Source organism: Cyprinodon tularosa, unplaced genomic scaffold (genome assembly GCF_016077235.1).
Source record: "Cyprinodon tularosa strain WSP-4 unplaced genomic scaffold, ASM1607723v1 ctg3, whole genome shotgun sequence".
Lineage (NCBI taxonomy): Eukaryota > Metazoa > Chordata > Actinopteri > Cyprinodontiformes > Cyprinodontidae > Cyprinodon > Cyprinodon tularosa.
Window position 1 is genome coordinate 465865 of NW_024039007.1, and position 16659 is coordinate 482523.

Below are 16659 nucleotides of genomic sequence, written 5' to 3' on the forward strand. Positions count from 1 at the left end.
TAAATCTGTTATCATAGTCTATCAAACATGAGATGACCAATCAGAAGAGGGCTTGGGATAGGGGGAATGATATTTCATGTTAAACCTTCGAGAAGATAAAAGTAAATTAATATTACTTTTTCACAATGCTTTTATGGCTGAAAGCTGCCAGCAACTATAAATTTAGATGTAATTAGACTCCATGACTGGGTCAGGTTGCTCTTCCAGAGTTTCAAACATCTAATCCCTCCACAGGTTAAAAATGAGGCTCTAAGCTTCATGAATTTCTAACAATGTTAATTCTTTTGCTATGATATCTATATAGAATACATTTGTATGTTTTGACAGGCAGTTGGACATTTTCTTTAACTACTCAAACCATTACACACTGATATTGGGAGTTTGTTTTGGCTGCACCTTTAGCTCAGGAAGGACATCTGAAAAGGCAATTTGAAAAGCTATTCTCACAGAGGAAAGGCTGAAACATAACATGTTGGTCTGCAATTCAGTCTCATAAAGGACTGCTTGTTTTTTTTCATTTTAAGATTGATTTATTCTCCTTAAATTCTCATTCTTCATTTTTATTGTAAAAAATAATTCAATGTTATTTAAACTGACCTTTTTTCCTGCTCATACCTTTGTGTCTGTGGTGTTTTTGGTGAACTGTATTTGAACCCTTAGCCTCAGCGTGGGGGTGTCAGACCTCCTACATGGGGTTACAGTCGGAGACTAAGCCTGCACACTGGGACTTGTCATTCTAATCTTTTTAAATGCTTTTATGGTAACTTAGTTTGTTTTACTGACTTCCAAAGCATACAGGTGCTGGTCATAAAATTAGAATATCATGAAAAAGTAGATTGATTTCAGTAATTCCATTTAAAAAGTGAAACTTGTATATTATATTCATACATTACATACAAACTCATATATTTCAGATGTTTATTTTGTTTAATTTTGATGATTACAAATGACAACAAATGAAAATCTCAAATTCATCATATCAGAAAATTAGAATATTACTGAAGACCAATAAAAACAAAGGATTTATAGAAATGTTGGCCAACTGAAAAGTAGGAACATGAAAAGTATGAGCATGTACAGTACTCAGTATTTAGTTGGGCCTCCTTTGGCCTGTATTACTGCAGCAATGCGGCGTGGCATGGAGTCGATCAGTCTGTGGCACTGCTCAGGTGTTATGATAGCCCAGGTTGCTCTAATAGTGGCTTTTAGCTCTTCTGAATTGTTGGGTCTGGTGTATTGCATCTTCTTCTTCACAATACCCCATAGATTTTCTATGGGGTTAAGGTCAGGAGAGTTTGCTGGCCAATTAAGAACAGGGATACCATGGTCCTTCAACCAGGTACTGGTAGCTTTGGCACTGTGTGCAGGTGCCAAGTCCTGTTGGAAAATGAAATCTGCATCTCCAAAAAGTTGGTCAGTTGCAGGAAGCATGAAGTGCTCTAAAACTTCCTGGTATGTGGCTGCGTTGACCCTGGACCTCAGAAAACACAATGGACCAACACCAGCAGATGACATGGCACCCCAAACCATCACTGACTGTGGAAACTTTACACTGGACTTCAAGCAACGTGGATGAAGTGCCTCTCTTCTTTTCCTCCAGACTCTGGGACCTTGATTTCCAAAGGAAATGCAAAATTTACTTTCATCAGAGAACATGACTTTGGACCACTCACCAGCAGTCCAGTCCTGTTTCTCTTTAGCCCAGGCAAGACGCTTCTGACGCTGTCTGTGGTTCAAGAGTGGCTTGACACAAGGAATGCGACAGCAGAAACCCATGTCTTTCATACGTCTGTGTGTGGTGGTTCTTGAAGCACTCACTCCAGCTGCAGTCCACTCTTTGTGAATCTCCCCCACATTTTTGAATGGGTTTTGTTTCACAATCCTCTCCAGGGTGCGGTTATCTCTCTTGCTTGTACACTTTTTTCGACCACATCTTTTCCTTCCCTTCGCCTCTCTATTAATGTGCTTGGACACTGAGCTCTGTGAACAGCCAGCCTCTTTAGCGATGACCTTTTGTGTCTTGCCCTCCTTGTGCAAGGTGTCGATGGTCGTCTTTTGGACAACTGTCAAGTCAGCAGTCTTCCCCATGATTGTGTAGCCTATAGAACTAGACTGAAAGACCATTTAAAGGCTTTTGCAGGTGGTTTGAGTTAATTAGCTGATTAGAGTGTGGCACCAGGGGCCATCAATTTTGAACCTTTTCACAATATTCTAATTTTCTGATATGATGAATTTGAGATTTTCATTTGTTGTCATTTGTAATCATCAAAATTAAACAAAATAAACATCTGAAATATATGAGTTTGTATGTAATGTATGAATATAATATACAAGTTTCACTTTTTAAATGGAATTACTGAAATCAATCTACTTTTTCATGATATTCTAATTTTATGACCAGCACCTGTATTGCCTCATACTTTTTTAACCTTTTCTTCCCCCTCCTACAGAGTATGAAAATATTTTGGCCGGATAATTTTTCATTTGGCTCTCAATGTAAAATCTTGTCAGTTATGAGATTTTTGATGGTTTTACAACCTTTTGTAAGTTAACCCACTGCTATTTTTTGAATCAGTGGACATTGAGGGACATTCTGGGAAGAATGAAGCATCCAGAATCCATCTGGGATCTAAAAAACCTGAGTTGGCATGTGAGAACCCATGGTTAAAACGGGTAAACCAGGTGGAAGAGTGGGTGAAGACTTGCTTCTTTAATTTGATCAATTTAGACACAATGCTCAGCAGGTCATGGCCTGACTTAAGGGAGCTTAAAGACACAAATGACTTCACCCCTGATTCCAGTTCCTTGTTCTCCTCGGCTTACTAAATGCATCTGAAGACAATGTGTTTTTTCTTATGAATCAGAAGAACCGTGACACGCTCTCCATTAAGATCGCTTCCCAATATTTACAAACGGCATAATAACTTTTTGTTTTTCAGCAAGAACCATAGAAACAACCTAATTCTTTCAGCATTACTTGAAACAAAAGGGTTACTATAGGTTCAACTTTTTTTCTCTTTAAATAGTCTGCATAGGACATTTTGTAATGCATCGGTTAAAAGAAAGCTGCAAGACTTGCTAAAGTTTTTAAATTAAAGCACAGATATATGAATTCCTTCTGAATCTCAAACCTTTCCAAGAATGAAACACTGATATATTAATCAGATCCCGGCTGAAAGACGATTTCCATAAACTCCAGGATAGAACAGGGGAAAAGGATTATTTCATGAATATTTGCTCTTTTGGGTCTGAACTCATACAAACGTCAAGTGTTTAAATTATTCCTCTCAGTTAGTCAGGCAATACATTTTATAAATATCCAGAGCGTTCTCTTGGAGCACAGTTTTAAAATCTATTCAGAATTGGCTTAAAGATATAGTGGAGGATTTTCTTTTTCCAAGTGGATCATCAAAATAAGGGGTCCTCCTTATTGTCAATCATTCTGGTGATATGTTTACATAAGGCAGTCTTATGTTTCTGTCCCCATTTGCACTACCGGTGGTGAGTCTGACAAAGTGGAAAAAATCTTGAATGAGTGATGCAAACAGCAACTTTTAAACAGAGTGTGCACAAGGAGAAACAGGCTTGTGCATGCTCTTGCACGCGATTAATAGGCGTTCCCTCTCAGAAGTGGGTACACGGTTGTGCATGTGCATTTTTTTTTAAAGTGGAATCTGAGTCTTTTCAAAAATTCACAAAAATCCTCCATTATACCTTTAAGTGAAGGGATTCTGTGCGATTTCTTTATTTCCTGTTATTCAATCAAATTTTTTACAGTTCCTATTTCTATAATTTTCTGCCTTTCAAGTTTAAATAACAGGTTGGAAATATTATGTGTACTGCTTTAGTAAAGTCACCAAAATGTGTAATTTCAAACATTTTTGGTATCTAACTGGTCAGAATCTCTTTGTTTCATCACTTAAGGAGACGTTAATGAGGCTGGATGTTTACTTGGAAACAATAAGGGAATAGAGTTGAAGAATTGTTTTAAAATATGCTAATGTTTCAAAAGTAAAAGTTCTGCTAAAAGTTATTGCTGTTTATTGTTTTTTATCATTATTTAAAAAACAACTTACTATAACAAATGAATGTTCCTATCCCTGCTCATGGGAATTGTATCTCCTACTTTTTTCAATCTTCTTTGGTCTAACAGGAGTTTTTTTTTTCTGGTCATTTATTCGTAGACATATGGAATGCATATGCATCTTCCCTGTTTATTATTGTCAGTACATATTTAGATGTTTACATCTATCTTCAGCAGGACTACAGATACTAATTTTAACTTTATAATGTTGTTAAAGCATTTCTATAAAGAGTAGACTCATAGTACTTAGAACAACTGTGTTCATGTCCAGATAAATAAGTTTGAATTTATTGTGGATTTTCACTAATCCATAAAAGATTAAAATAGCACATATAGGGATAAATATACACATCCATTTATTGAAATTTGAACAATAATTTGGACAACTTCGAAAATTTCAAATAAACCTGTTTTTTTTTTCTCCTTTTTTTTCTGTTTTCAGAGTTGAAATGAAATTACTGCGATTCCAGTTAGCCAGCTTCTAAACATTATAAGCCAAATGGCCATTAAACTTAGATACATGTTAACATAATTGTTTGAAAAAAATAAAAAATAAACCAGACCAACATCAGTAATTAGAAAACACCTATAGTAGCTTTGTGGTGCATGTTTTTAGTGTTAGAAAGGCAACCATTTTAGATGGACTTTGCCCTTACCAATTAAAAAAAAGAAAAAGAAAAGGTCAATGATCGCCGGTCAATGTTTAACCAGAAGTAATTAAAGACATTTTTGGTGGCTATCGAAAAAAAACTGTTTCTCCACAATGTGGTATTAGTAGAGGGGTGTCCATTTAAAAATGTCCTTGAAAAATTAATTCTTATATATCTAATTTTTATTTTGACCAAAAAAAACAAACTTAAATGGATGTTTTCATTCCGTCCTGGGACAAGAAATGGTTTAAATAAACAAAAATGTTTTCTGTCATCACGAAACCCTTTAGAATTATGAAGGAAATAACATTTTACAGTAAGCCTTCTATTAAATACAAATATTTATCCTAAAGGGTCTGTTTTATAAGAGATATCCCTTTGGTGGTCAGATAAGCTGAATTCAAACCAAACACACAGTATCTGTACATCAGAACCCTTCTAGGAGGGGGTCATATTTGCAGGTTCAGAGAGAGGATTCACACATGTGGCCAATTGTATGCATTACAGAGTCTAATAACTGATAGACTGTAACTGTAATACATCCACAGACTGTCTGCCTTGATGCTTGAGTCTTCCGGGAGATGATCTCATCATTAATCACTCTGTTCATGGTTCGATTTAGTATACCGTATTACTTAAGGTTAATACATCACACAGCATTTAAATCAGAGTTTTATATGCCTGCCTCTTCCATTTAGACCCAGAGTCAGCTAAGGGTTGTCACGGCAGAACCAGATGCATCAGATGAGCTATTCTTGGATCGTTTTCCCAGTTTGCTGGTTTCCTAGTGCCTGAAAAGTGTGCTCTGGGAAAATAGATCTTGTGTCTGGAATAGATCCTTAGCATGGGGCTGTGCAGTTGGCAGACTGAAAGCGAACCTTAACACTTTTCTTTGGAACGATTATGTAAGACAAAGATACCTTTTTAAGAAAAATAAAAATGTATGCAAATGTAGATCAGAGCTCATGTAGCTGTCTTGATATTGTTTGTTGACAGTCTACAAATATTACCTTTTATTTGAAGTGTTTAAAGAACAGAGCCACTATTTAAAAACAAGTTGTTCTGTTCAAGATGCGACTAAATCTTAAACCGTTTGGCTTACATGTTAAACTTTATGTGGAAGGAAAACTAACACTTCACATAACCCTTACCTATCAAATCTGGTGGTGGCAGCATCATGCTGTGGGAATGCTTTAAAGATACTTTTTTTCCTGTTTGCTTCACCATTAAGTGCTAGGCTGTGCTGTGCACTGATGTTTGTGATTCTAATGCAGGCTTGCCCCAACTCGATACTTTCAGCTTTTAGCGGTTTCATTAATTGCAGTTCAGCTAAAGCCTGCTAATCAGCTATCAATGAAAATCAGCTGTGCTGGAGCAGGAAACCTCTAAACCCTGCAGGACAGTGGCCCTCAAGTACAGAGTTTGGGAAAATGACCAAATTGGAAAAATTTTCATTGGCAAAAAGAGTTATTTAAGACACTATAATTAAGCATTACTGCACATTAAGGCATGTTTTAGAGGAGTGGAATTGTACCAGAAAATGTATTTACCTAGCCTGTGTTTTAGTGATAAATTAGACCTGACAAGAAGTTACACAAAAGGCTTGTTCTATAGTGAGATTAGTTTTTTTTTATTTGGTAATGTTGTTTGCACAAGCATTAGGTTTTAGTTAAACTTAGGCTGTCTCTGTTTAAGAACAAAACAAACATATTGAGGTTAAAACTCTACTTATTGGGTCCAATATGTGTTGTCCTGGTGACTGCCCTACTTTTTACATTCACACCTGTGGCACCTTTGTTTGGATTTAGGCGTAACTCAGAGCCGTGGAATTCATACAGTTATTCCTGAAACTCCTGTATTTATTATGATGCAATATTTTTGATTGCAGATAATATACAACGTCTGGTTCATTGTAAATTGCTATGCCTTTCCACCTTTGAATATTGAGCTGCTAATCTTGTTAGATGATCGTGACATTCAATACATATTCCATCCATTCTGGCTTCTTGTGCTGAGAAGCCAAGTAGGCTACATGTTTATCTACTAAACCAAAAATGGTGGAACCAGAGTACAGAATGGTAGATTTGACAATGCTTAACAGCTTTCACAATAACATTTGTCATAACATGTACAGGACAGAAATATCCAGTTCAAACACTGCAAGCAACAAAATGCATACAATTCAAATTGTGTTCAAAAATCACATAGATTTTGTTTAGACATGTGTAGAATTGCAAACCTCTATCTTGAAAAAATATTTGTCTATTTCCTAGTGTGACCTCTAATTAGCAAAGAGATTTAGCTGGTTTTGTGCTTGCTCACAGATTAGTCTGTCAACCCCCCCTCACTAAAGTATAAAACCAGGAAAATAGACCTCAATTGTCTCCACAAAACCCACTTGGATGATGTGAGAAGAAATGCACTGTGTATACATGAAATGCATGTATTTGCTCAGAAGGTTGTGTTTAAATCCTCATCAGGACCTCTGCTGAAGCAATGGCCGTCTCTGATCCCCCTCCCTCTTCAACTGCACGTCTAGACGTATAGTGTTACCCATCACCACTTTCTTTCCTGAGCACCACCCGCCAGATCATAGCACTCTGATTTTCAGCTAACAAAACAGCACCCTTAGCCATTTCTTTCTTCTTATAGGGTCTTGGACCTGTGGCCGGGCTTGGTGTGCTGCCCAACCTGCCACCACTGCCTTGCTTTTATTGGAAGCAGAGCTAAATGTTTGTTTTCACTGCACTGCTGGGAATGAGAAATGGGGGGTACCTTGCTTTACCTTCGAGTGGGGCCTCCAGGATGCGTGCGGAGGAAAAATTGCCCTGTGCACACAATATACGGGCAAGCACGCCAAGAGTCAAGACATCACAGCTCAAGGACCTTGGATTACAGCCTCAGCTTTTCTTTTCTTAAACACAACAGCCTTAAATCCTAACAGCTGCTTCTGGTGTTGTGGTTTGGGGTACTATAATGGTAAAGAAGAATTGTAGATAAAGTTAAATAAGCCCAGACATAAAACAGGGCTCATATGTTATCTTTACCAAAATATTGTTGGTTAACATTGGTTCTCATGGGCTCTTTAGAATAACTAGGCTCTACTTATCAAATGATATTTTCTTTACTTGTTTCCCAGGACAGCCATTATATGCATTATATTGTCTGATGGCAAATATGTTAAATAACTAGGACTGTGACTAACAATTATTTTGCAAAACAATTAATCTTGATTATTTTTCCGATTAATAATCGGATAACCAAAGGTTTCTTAAAGAAGATTTTTTACAGAATCAAACCTAATGAAACTAAAATGTTTCTATTTGTCCAGTTCACAATAGAGTAGACGTAAAAGTTGTTGTTTTTTTATCTTAAATGCAAAATGTTTATATATGTCGTACAATTAAAAAAATAATAATTACTGCTCTAAGTGGGTTACTCTGTCAGCTAAAGGCATGTTTCACAGTCTCTATACTCCATTTAGCAATTAATAGATTACTAAATTAGTTGACAATTATTTCAATAATCGATTAATCATGTTTAATCCAATTACTTCAGTCCTGAAAGCAACCTTTAACTTATCATGTAGCTTTCTCAAAATAAGGGGTTGTGTCTCCTGGAAAAAAAACTGATGGCATCCTTCTCCATTGCCTTAAAACTGCTTAATATCGAACCATTTTTAACCTTAAAGTTTTTTTATGATCCAGAGATCATCGTTCAGGATTAAATGATCCATTCAGTCCACCATAGACTCCCATTTCCCACTTGTAGTTTGTCCTGGCCTTGTCCAGGCCTGCAAATAGCATTCCAAGTTATTCTGTCTTTATTACATGTCATCATAGCTTTATTGATATAAAATTAAGGTTGTGTCTCATTGAAGCTTGTTGAAGCTTCTTCAGTTGTGCAGTTTGTCCATCACCCGGAGAACATCTTCCAGGATCGAAGGGCCCAGGTCAAGACTGAAAGAAAAGCCACTGTCCTCTTCATTAAATCCATCGAACTGTTCAAAGCTCCCTGTAAACTCTCCTTCCCTATCCGAACCCACGCTGCCAAACCTGCGAGTCTGATTAGAAACAAAGTTATTACTTGTTTCTTCCCCTTCCTCATTTTCACACTTATCTTCTTCTTCACTGTCCAGTAGAGGCAACGAGCTGCACTTCTTCCTCTTCTGGTCCACAGCCCACTCGGGGCTCTGCGCGCCCCCACTTTCATCCAGATTCAAACGAGGGGGCTTTGGCGGTGGCTTGCAGTTCAGGAAGAGGTTCTGCTCACTCTTGGAGCTCTGCCGAAGCAGACCCTGACCCATCTTAAGGAAGGATAAATCCCCAAAACTGTCATTTTGGCCATTGATTCCAATGTGAGTGACGTGGCGGAAATCATCAAGAGGTAGACTGATCATGTTGACAGACAGCACTTCTCTCCTTTTTGAGGTCCTGCTGGAGCAGTGGCTCGAAGAGGAATTTCTTTGCAGGGATGTTTTAAGTGGCATCCTGATGGATTTGCTGGGGATAGACTTCCTCCTCTGTAAATACTGCGGAAGGGATGCAGACTAAATGTATAATAACATCTACAAAGAAAAAAGAAACACACACAAAAAAGACAATTAGGATTTACACGAATGCTAGTCTGAAGCAAGTCCGAGCTTGTGCTTCTTCTGGTATTCAGCACCAGATGTAAGCGCTGAGCTCTGCTGTCAGTTTTAATCAGAATTGACAGCCATTGTTTAGAAGACTGCACCTGTTGGACTTGTTCTTAGTCTAATGAAATTCAGTATTATTTGGCTGCAGAGGGATGGCCCAGCAATGCTTTGAAACCTTTATTTATAAATATTTATTTTCCCAAAGCCTAGACTCTTCCCATAAGCACAGGTGTGGTCTTCTACATATCCTCCAGAGGAAGTCTATTAATCTACTTAAGAATTCCAGTAACAAAAGCACAAAAATTAAAACAACAAAAGGGTAATAGCTCAGTTTGTTGGAATCCCCTTACAGTTTTTAAAGTAGGAGGTATTCTTCTCTCTGCAAATCTAAATGGCTTTGCTGCGGAAAAAAATAGTGTAATGAATTAAATCTTTATTTGTAGTGACCTCAGATAGTGATGTAAAGTTAAATTAGATGCAGATATTACTCAGGTACTATAATTCTTTTAGAAAATCTTATGGTTCCTATGAAATCCTGAAGTGTTTTGTATTTTAACTAAATGCCTGAATGCACTCTCATTGAAATGTTACCACCGGTTCTATCTCAAGATAATTTTAGAGTGAGCTTATATTCGACCGTGATTTCGTAAAACCGCTGTTTTTAGGGATTTTTATGAATAAGGCGAAATGGAGAAACGGGATTCTAAGAATCTTCATTTCAATTTGAACAGTTTTAGATATTAAAATTGAGCTGATTTAAATCCAGATGTCAGCAAAACAGGGACACACTATGTTTTTCTCTATATTCTGTTTAACCCAAGTCTTAAATAACTCTGTTTTGAATATTTTATGTCAGACATCATCTTGTATAAACTATATACTACAAAGGAGGAAGCCTTTGCATTCCGTGACTTGTAAGCATTTTATTTACAAAACCAGAACTCTGTTCATCAACCTCGGCATGCAGATTAGATAATCTCCTGGGCGTTTTTGGATTTTTACAGTCTCCTCATAGCTTTGCCCTCTTTAGCTCCACATTCGTGACTTGAAACACTAACTGTGAATTTGTAAGCCGCCTCAACAAACATGCTTTGTCGGCCCGTAAAGGGTTTTATCGGCACTTTAGCAGCAGCAGGAGGTTGGAAGTGCGCGGACACAACAGCATTCCTTTCCAAACATGTCAGGTCAATCAAAGAGGAGTGGTACAATTCAGCTGTGAGGAAACACCTCGTGGCCAAGTAGAAAGTTGGCTTCTTAAGACGGATTAACCAAAAAAAAACAAAAAAACAAACACAATTTTTGATATTGCTTTTCTTTTAGAATAATTACTTTTGCTCAGCTTAGAGTTCAAAATAAATAATTTGAAGAGTTTCCTCCCCAAGAAGAATGTCTAGAATGACAAAGAAATGTAAAGCAGACGAATATTGATATATATAAACTTACCACTCTTGGTGTAGTAAAGAAAAATACAGCATATTAAAAAGACCACACATGCACACCCTTCTCAGTCAGGAATCTAGGCTGCTTCTAACTGCTTTCCCTGGTAAGCTCTTCTTCAACAAGATGGGACATGCCATCCATGGGAGAGAAAAGTTATTCCTCAGCTTTTAGAATGCTGAAACAATCTAAAATCTGTCTATAGATGTAACTCTGAAAGAAATAATACGCTACTTTAACTGAAAATAAACAAATTCTTACCTTTCTCCTCCTTTGGATAGACTTTTAGTTCATTGGTAATGAATCCTGTTTTTGAAGCGGTGTAAAATCCGGCCTGCTTTGCAGATTTTCCAACAGGTGTGTTTCTTCTGAATGTCCTCTTTAAGTGAATGATAAACCAGAGGAGGGCAGAGTACAAGGGCATCCAGGTGAAGGCTTTCCTCCTGTGTTTTTTTTTTTTCTTACCTTAGCTTATGTAAAGTGGAGCAGTTTCAGAAAGTCTGCAATTCATGAGAATACATCATCCTGACCGCAGAGCAAGTCTGCCCTGGAGTCCTAGGTGTTACCGTTGAGTTTTGCTCTTTGATTGGCTGCATTCTTTACCTGTGGGGGGAAGTAGGTGGAAAACAGAAGCTCCTCCATTTTTTTTCATCTGTTATTAGTAGAGATCGAAACTTTGCCAGAGGGCATTTAGTTCAAGAGAAATGTTTCAGAGGAAAAGATGAGAAACAAAATTAGCTTGTGTGCTTATTAAAGGAGCTAGTTGTAGAGCAAACATGTCAGTCACAAAGAGGAGGACGGGGGGTTAACTTGTCTCTAATCTCCATGCTATTGTCCCATGGCTCTACTGAGATCCTGATTTCCTGTCTGTTTGTTAGTGTAAAGCCCCACCAGCCCACCCCTCTCCACAGGCTCTTCTGCCTGACTGGAAGTTTTGGGATCCTCTGTATAATCAAACCACAAAGACGTGTCCAAACAGGCGTAGTGGGTTTCACAACAGAAATAACCGGTTGCGTTTCCAATTCTCTCGCCTCCAACATGTTGTCTCTGCCCTGGCATGGCAAGGCTGTAACGGTCTGTAAACTGTCTCCAATAACAGGTTTGTTTTCTGCTCTGCTGTACTGATTCCACATAGTACACAACCAGAGGTGCATTTACTTTTTCAGCTTTACAGTTTACAATGAGGGGGGAAAAAAAATCCTGATATTCCATGGAAGATTCCATGAAGGTATGAAGTCTAAAGCAACAAAAAACAAACTGTTACACATGAACAGTCGGCTCATCTGATGCTCTGTTGGAAGAAATGGAACGAAATTCTAACAAACTTTTGTGGAATGTACAAACAGTATGACCAAAGTCCTACATTTAAAGACAATTTGACCAAAATCTAAAGATATGTGTTTATAAACTCTTGACTAAAAGAACGTAATAAAATATTCTCTAAAGTTCTAAGCCTGTCATTATTTCATGAGAATCAATAATTTTGGTAATCCTAACAGACATAACAGTAGAAGTTTAGGCTAAATTAAAGCCAAATAATGGGAATAAAACAGATCCGTGCCTTTTTAATCTGGTTCATGTAAACATCGTGTTAAAGCTGTTACTTTGTTCAAATACTTCTAAAACATTTAAGCATTAAGATGAAGGGCGTATGATTATCTTTTAAACATCTTTGCCTTGTTCTTTGAATTTAAATATGCATGTTATGAAGGAGAAAGCCTTTCTTCTCTCAGTATTCCTTTCAAATTCATCCAATAAACAAAAAGCTTGCCAGCGTATTCTCCTCTTCTCCCGCTCTGTGCTCCAGTGCCAGCACAGTCTCCTAGACCAGACACAATTACTCAAGCAAATGAAACTAACCTCTTGCCAAGTCTGAAAGAGAACGTTTTGCAGCATATTTTTTTCTGAGAAAAGTATCCCAATTCCAGTCGCAAACCTGCTTGCATGCTGGAAGACCACCAGGTTGAAGGTTCTGCGTTATCTGCAATGTTTAGTAAGAGCCTCAGAAGACTAGAGTCAGACTGAGGCTGGGCTCTCTGTTAGTGGTGCTCTCATGCCATGTAGCCTGCAGGCTGCTTTAGTCTGAGCTACATTTCTAAGCCTCTTTCCTAATGCCTGACCATGGTGGGCAGTGCGGTTTGATGAAGCTATTGTTGGGTCTGAAATCATGTTTTTCATCCTTTTCGCAGAAGAAAAACTGTTTCCAGATATTTCTTTGACTGGTGCTAGAAGCCCAAATTGAGGCTTTGGTGGATACTCCTCAAGCCCTTTGTTTTGTGTTCTCCAGCTTCTGCTGTGCTAAGACTCCTAGACAGCCCACACTTAGACAGGATTTATTGCTTGCTTTGTCTGGGTCCTTTTAATTAATACATTGTTTGACTGTGTCTGAAATGGCACACATAGCTTTACTGAATATCTCAGCCTGTACTGCACTCATGATTCTCTCAGACTATGAAAACCTCAAAATGAGCTGCATTTCAATAATTAAGATATGCTTTGTTATTTTGCTCTTAGCAAACACCCTTTTTTTTTTTTACTGTATCTGATGTTTTGCGTACAAATGGAACAGACCTCTTCTTAAATTTAAACAATTCTTGGTCATTTAACATTTGACATATTTTTTAACCATTGACAACTTTTAAACTTTCTTTTTGAATGAAGATGAGATGCCATGTTTAAATAATTGTAATCTCTTCTAATCCAACTGTTTTAGATCAGTTTTATTTTTTCCCCACATGTACTAATAACAAATAATGCCAGTAGTCTGAGGGGAGCAATACACAGACTAGTGTTTTCTTTCTTCTTCTGTATGGAGAAGCGTTTCCACCAAAATTAAGTAAATTAATACATAAATAAATAAATGCTGCTATTGATTGATTAGAAATAAAGATTCTATTGAATAAATACACGTCACCATGAAGTAAATCTGAATACTTTAAAATAAAATGATCTTATTTAGTTACATAAATTAAGTAATTGAATAATTTATTCTTTTCATAATGGAGTTGTGGATTTTTTTTTGTTGCACTTGTATTAGTTAAGTCTGTTTCAGTGACTTATAATTCCTTTTAACTCTGTTTTTCAATGTGGTGTGGTTTATCTTTGTGCTTGTGCTGGTTAGAAGTCAGCAGTTCAGAGGGAAAAAAGGAACCAGCTTGCAAAATAACAAACGAGAGAAGAAGAAAAGAATTTATCCCAAATTTTTGGCGACCGTTTGCAGAAGGTTTCTAATCTTTCTAAATTTAATCAACTGATTTACAGTGTCTGCAAACAGAAGCGTCTCAGACTCATTGAGAGAAGCTGCAAACATTCTTGATGCAATGGTAGTGCTGCAGATATCTGGTCCAAGTCCTGTACTAGGAATATCAAGTCACCACACAGGTACCCCCCCACCATTTGAACTTAAGCGCATCAAATGTAGGGTTGTCAAGATACTAAACTTTTCAACTCAATACCGATACTAAGTAAAATATTCGATACTCGATACCCTTTTCTATACCACAAGAATAAAAACAAAGACTCTAAAATTCAACAGAAATATTTTCATTACAAAAAAAATACAAGAAATAAAAAAAAAAAACAAGAAGAATAATATTTTGTGGTTGTATGCTGTGCACAATATTAAGCAAGCTTGATAAAAAACTTACAAAATTAAAATTAAGGGTTCCTTCCTTGGCTATGTTTTGCAGACATAACTATGACACAGGCCAAACTGGTTAAGAAACAAAAATAATTCTCAGCAGCTGCACCTGTTACAAAAAAAGTTTGAAACTGAAAAATGCACAGAATTATTCAATCACACAATGTTCATAAAGTGCATTTTCCACTTTTCTGCACTTTAGATGGCTGTATCGATACTTTTGAAAATGAGTGTTGTATCCGGATACAACGTTTCAGTATCGATACTTTTTTGAGTATCGATACTTTTGACAACCCTAATCAAATCAAAAGAGCTTAAAATGAAAAAAGAGTAAGAATATATAATTAGTTCTACTTCATGGAAACATTAATTTCATATTATATTTATTAACGATTTATCAAAAGCAGCCTTCCTCTATTCATTCATATATTAAATGAATGAAACTGTTCTCCATAGTTCTGGAGCAGAACTGTTTTAATTTCGGTGCTATTTTCCAGAAAAAAAGCGATGTTTTGATGTTTTCTGGTCAAAGATAAGACTTTTGTTCCTTACCATGTGACTGTCGACTAAATTAAGGTCCTCCTTTCATATAGAGTGACTGTATATAAACACTTACTTGAATGTCTTAGAAAACTGCTAAAACTCTTCTAGCCGTAGTTATATTTGCTAATCATCTAATTAAGAACATTTGATCAAAACTGGTTTAATGCTTTTGTGCTTCACTCAGTTTTTGTTGAGATCTTTTTTACAGAAATTATGATCTTGAGGCTTTTTACTTTTAAGCTCAGTTATCAGGATACTGATAAACTGGCAGGGTCAGACAATACTTGTGCAACCATTATATAAAAATAATTTTTATTTTATGAAGATCAGCCTGAATCTATTTTCTTTACTTAAGCATTTGATCATAAATGGCTTTTCCCACCGGCTGCAATAATATGCTTTCTTAGTCATGAGTTGAAAACAGAAATTATAATTTTGTTTTTTGCAAATTCAATGCAATCTTTTTAAAACACTTCATCCGTTTTGGTCTAAATAAAAAAGAAAAAACATAATTGCATATTTTTTACAATCTTTCTCTTAGTTAACTGGAATAAAAATAGGATGTTATAATATACTGTGGTCAATTCATGCTTAGGTTGTGGTGAATTCATACAGACGTTAAGTGGTGACAAATAATGCATTGGCTTCAACTGAAATGCTTGAAGGTTAACACAAAGCAGACATGTTTAATCCAAAGCCACATTTTGAGTTTTGGTTTGACACTTTATAATTTTAGCTTAAGCACTGGTCTTCTACCAGGCGCACAAACTCATTTGTTTTAACAAAGAAACTTTTGCAATCAGAGAGCTTTTCCAGGAACCTAAGGCCGTGAAAGACATAAGTTTGCTTATTATTACCTTTTTGGAAGACAAGCCAGGCAGTGGACCTCCATTTCATGTTTTCCTAATTTTTTTTAAAGCCTTTCCATCAAAAAGAAAAATGCCAGGATTTGAGATCTTTGTAGCCATTTTTCATGTCTCGGTTTTTTTCCTTCTACAGATTCCAAAGAAAATCTCTGATTTTGTAAAAGCAGACGTCTGTTCTCATTAAAACAAAAATCAAATGCTACACAGGCGCATTTGCTCATATGTAAAAAAAAAACAACAACACTTAAACTTGCATTTTGGTTGTATCCTAATATCCATAAACAAGCACTACAGTTCATGTTTTACGCTGAAGCTGACAAGTGTTAATCCAAGGTTTACAGAAATACCTTGATCAAACATTTTAATAGGTAGATTTTCACTTCACTTATGCCCCAAAATCCATAAACTGAACAGAGTATGGCAAATCCACCAAAACATGCCTGTACACCTACAATGGAGAAGTTTAATCACTAAAGCATCAGAGTGGTCCATGGTGACTAAAGGAGCTGTAGACATTCACTGCTTCACTTGGAAACTACTTTTTTGTATCTGGTCAGATTTCATAAGAACATGGATGAATCTAAATTCGGGCTGCAACTAATGATTATTTTGCAGAATGATTAATAAATCATTTTTGGATCAATCGATTAATAATTTGATCGAAAAAGATTACTTAAAGCAGACTTTTTACAAAATTAAACCAGGTGAAACTAAATTTTCCACTTCACTTCTAGATAGAGCATCGTGACAGACATTTTTTTCCCCATCTTAAATGCAAAATGTTTGTATAATTTTGTACA

General features: G+C 36.6%; 2 protein-coding genes across 3 annotated transcripts in view; one reads left to right on the forward strand and one right to left on the reverse strand.

Moving 5' to 3' along the window:
* dnajc17 (DnaJ (Hsp40) homolog, subfamily C, member 17) overlaps positions 1–16659 on the forward strand; it is a 49525-nt gene that overhangs the window by 27640 nt on the left and 5226 nt on the right. The gene's annotated exons all lie outside the window — the stretch shown is intronic.
* Positions 8561–11708, reverse strand: LOC119787526 (cdc42 effector protein 3). 2 transcript variants are annotated; one of them, XM_038291435.1, is made up of 2 exons: positions 11072–11708; positions 8561–9301 (listed from the first exon to the last, which is right to left on the reverse strand). In XM_038291435.1, the coding sequence occupies exon 2, from the start codon at positions 9221–9223 to the stop codon at positions 8630–8632; it is 594 nt and encodes a 197-aa protein (XP_038147363.1). In that variant the 5' UTR covers positions 9224–9301; positions 11072–11708; the 3' UTR covers positions 8561–8629. The 2 variants fall into 2 exon arrangements, with proteins under 2 accessions (XP_038147363.1, XP_038147364.1); XM_038291436.1 differs by lacking the exon at positions 11072–11708 and adding an exon at positions 10817–10924.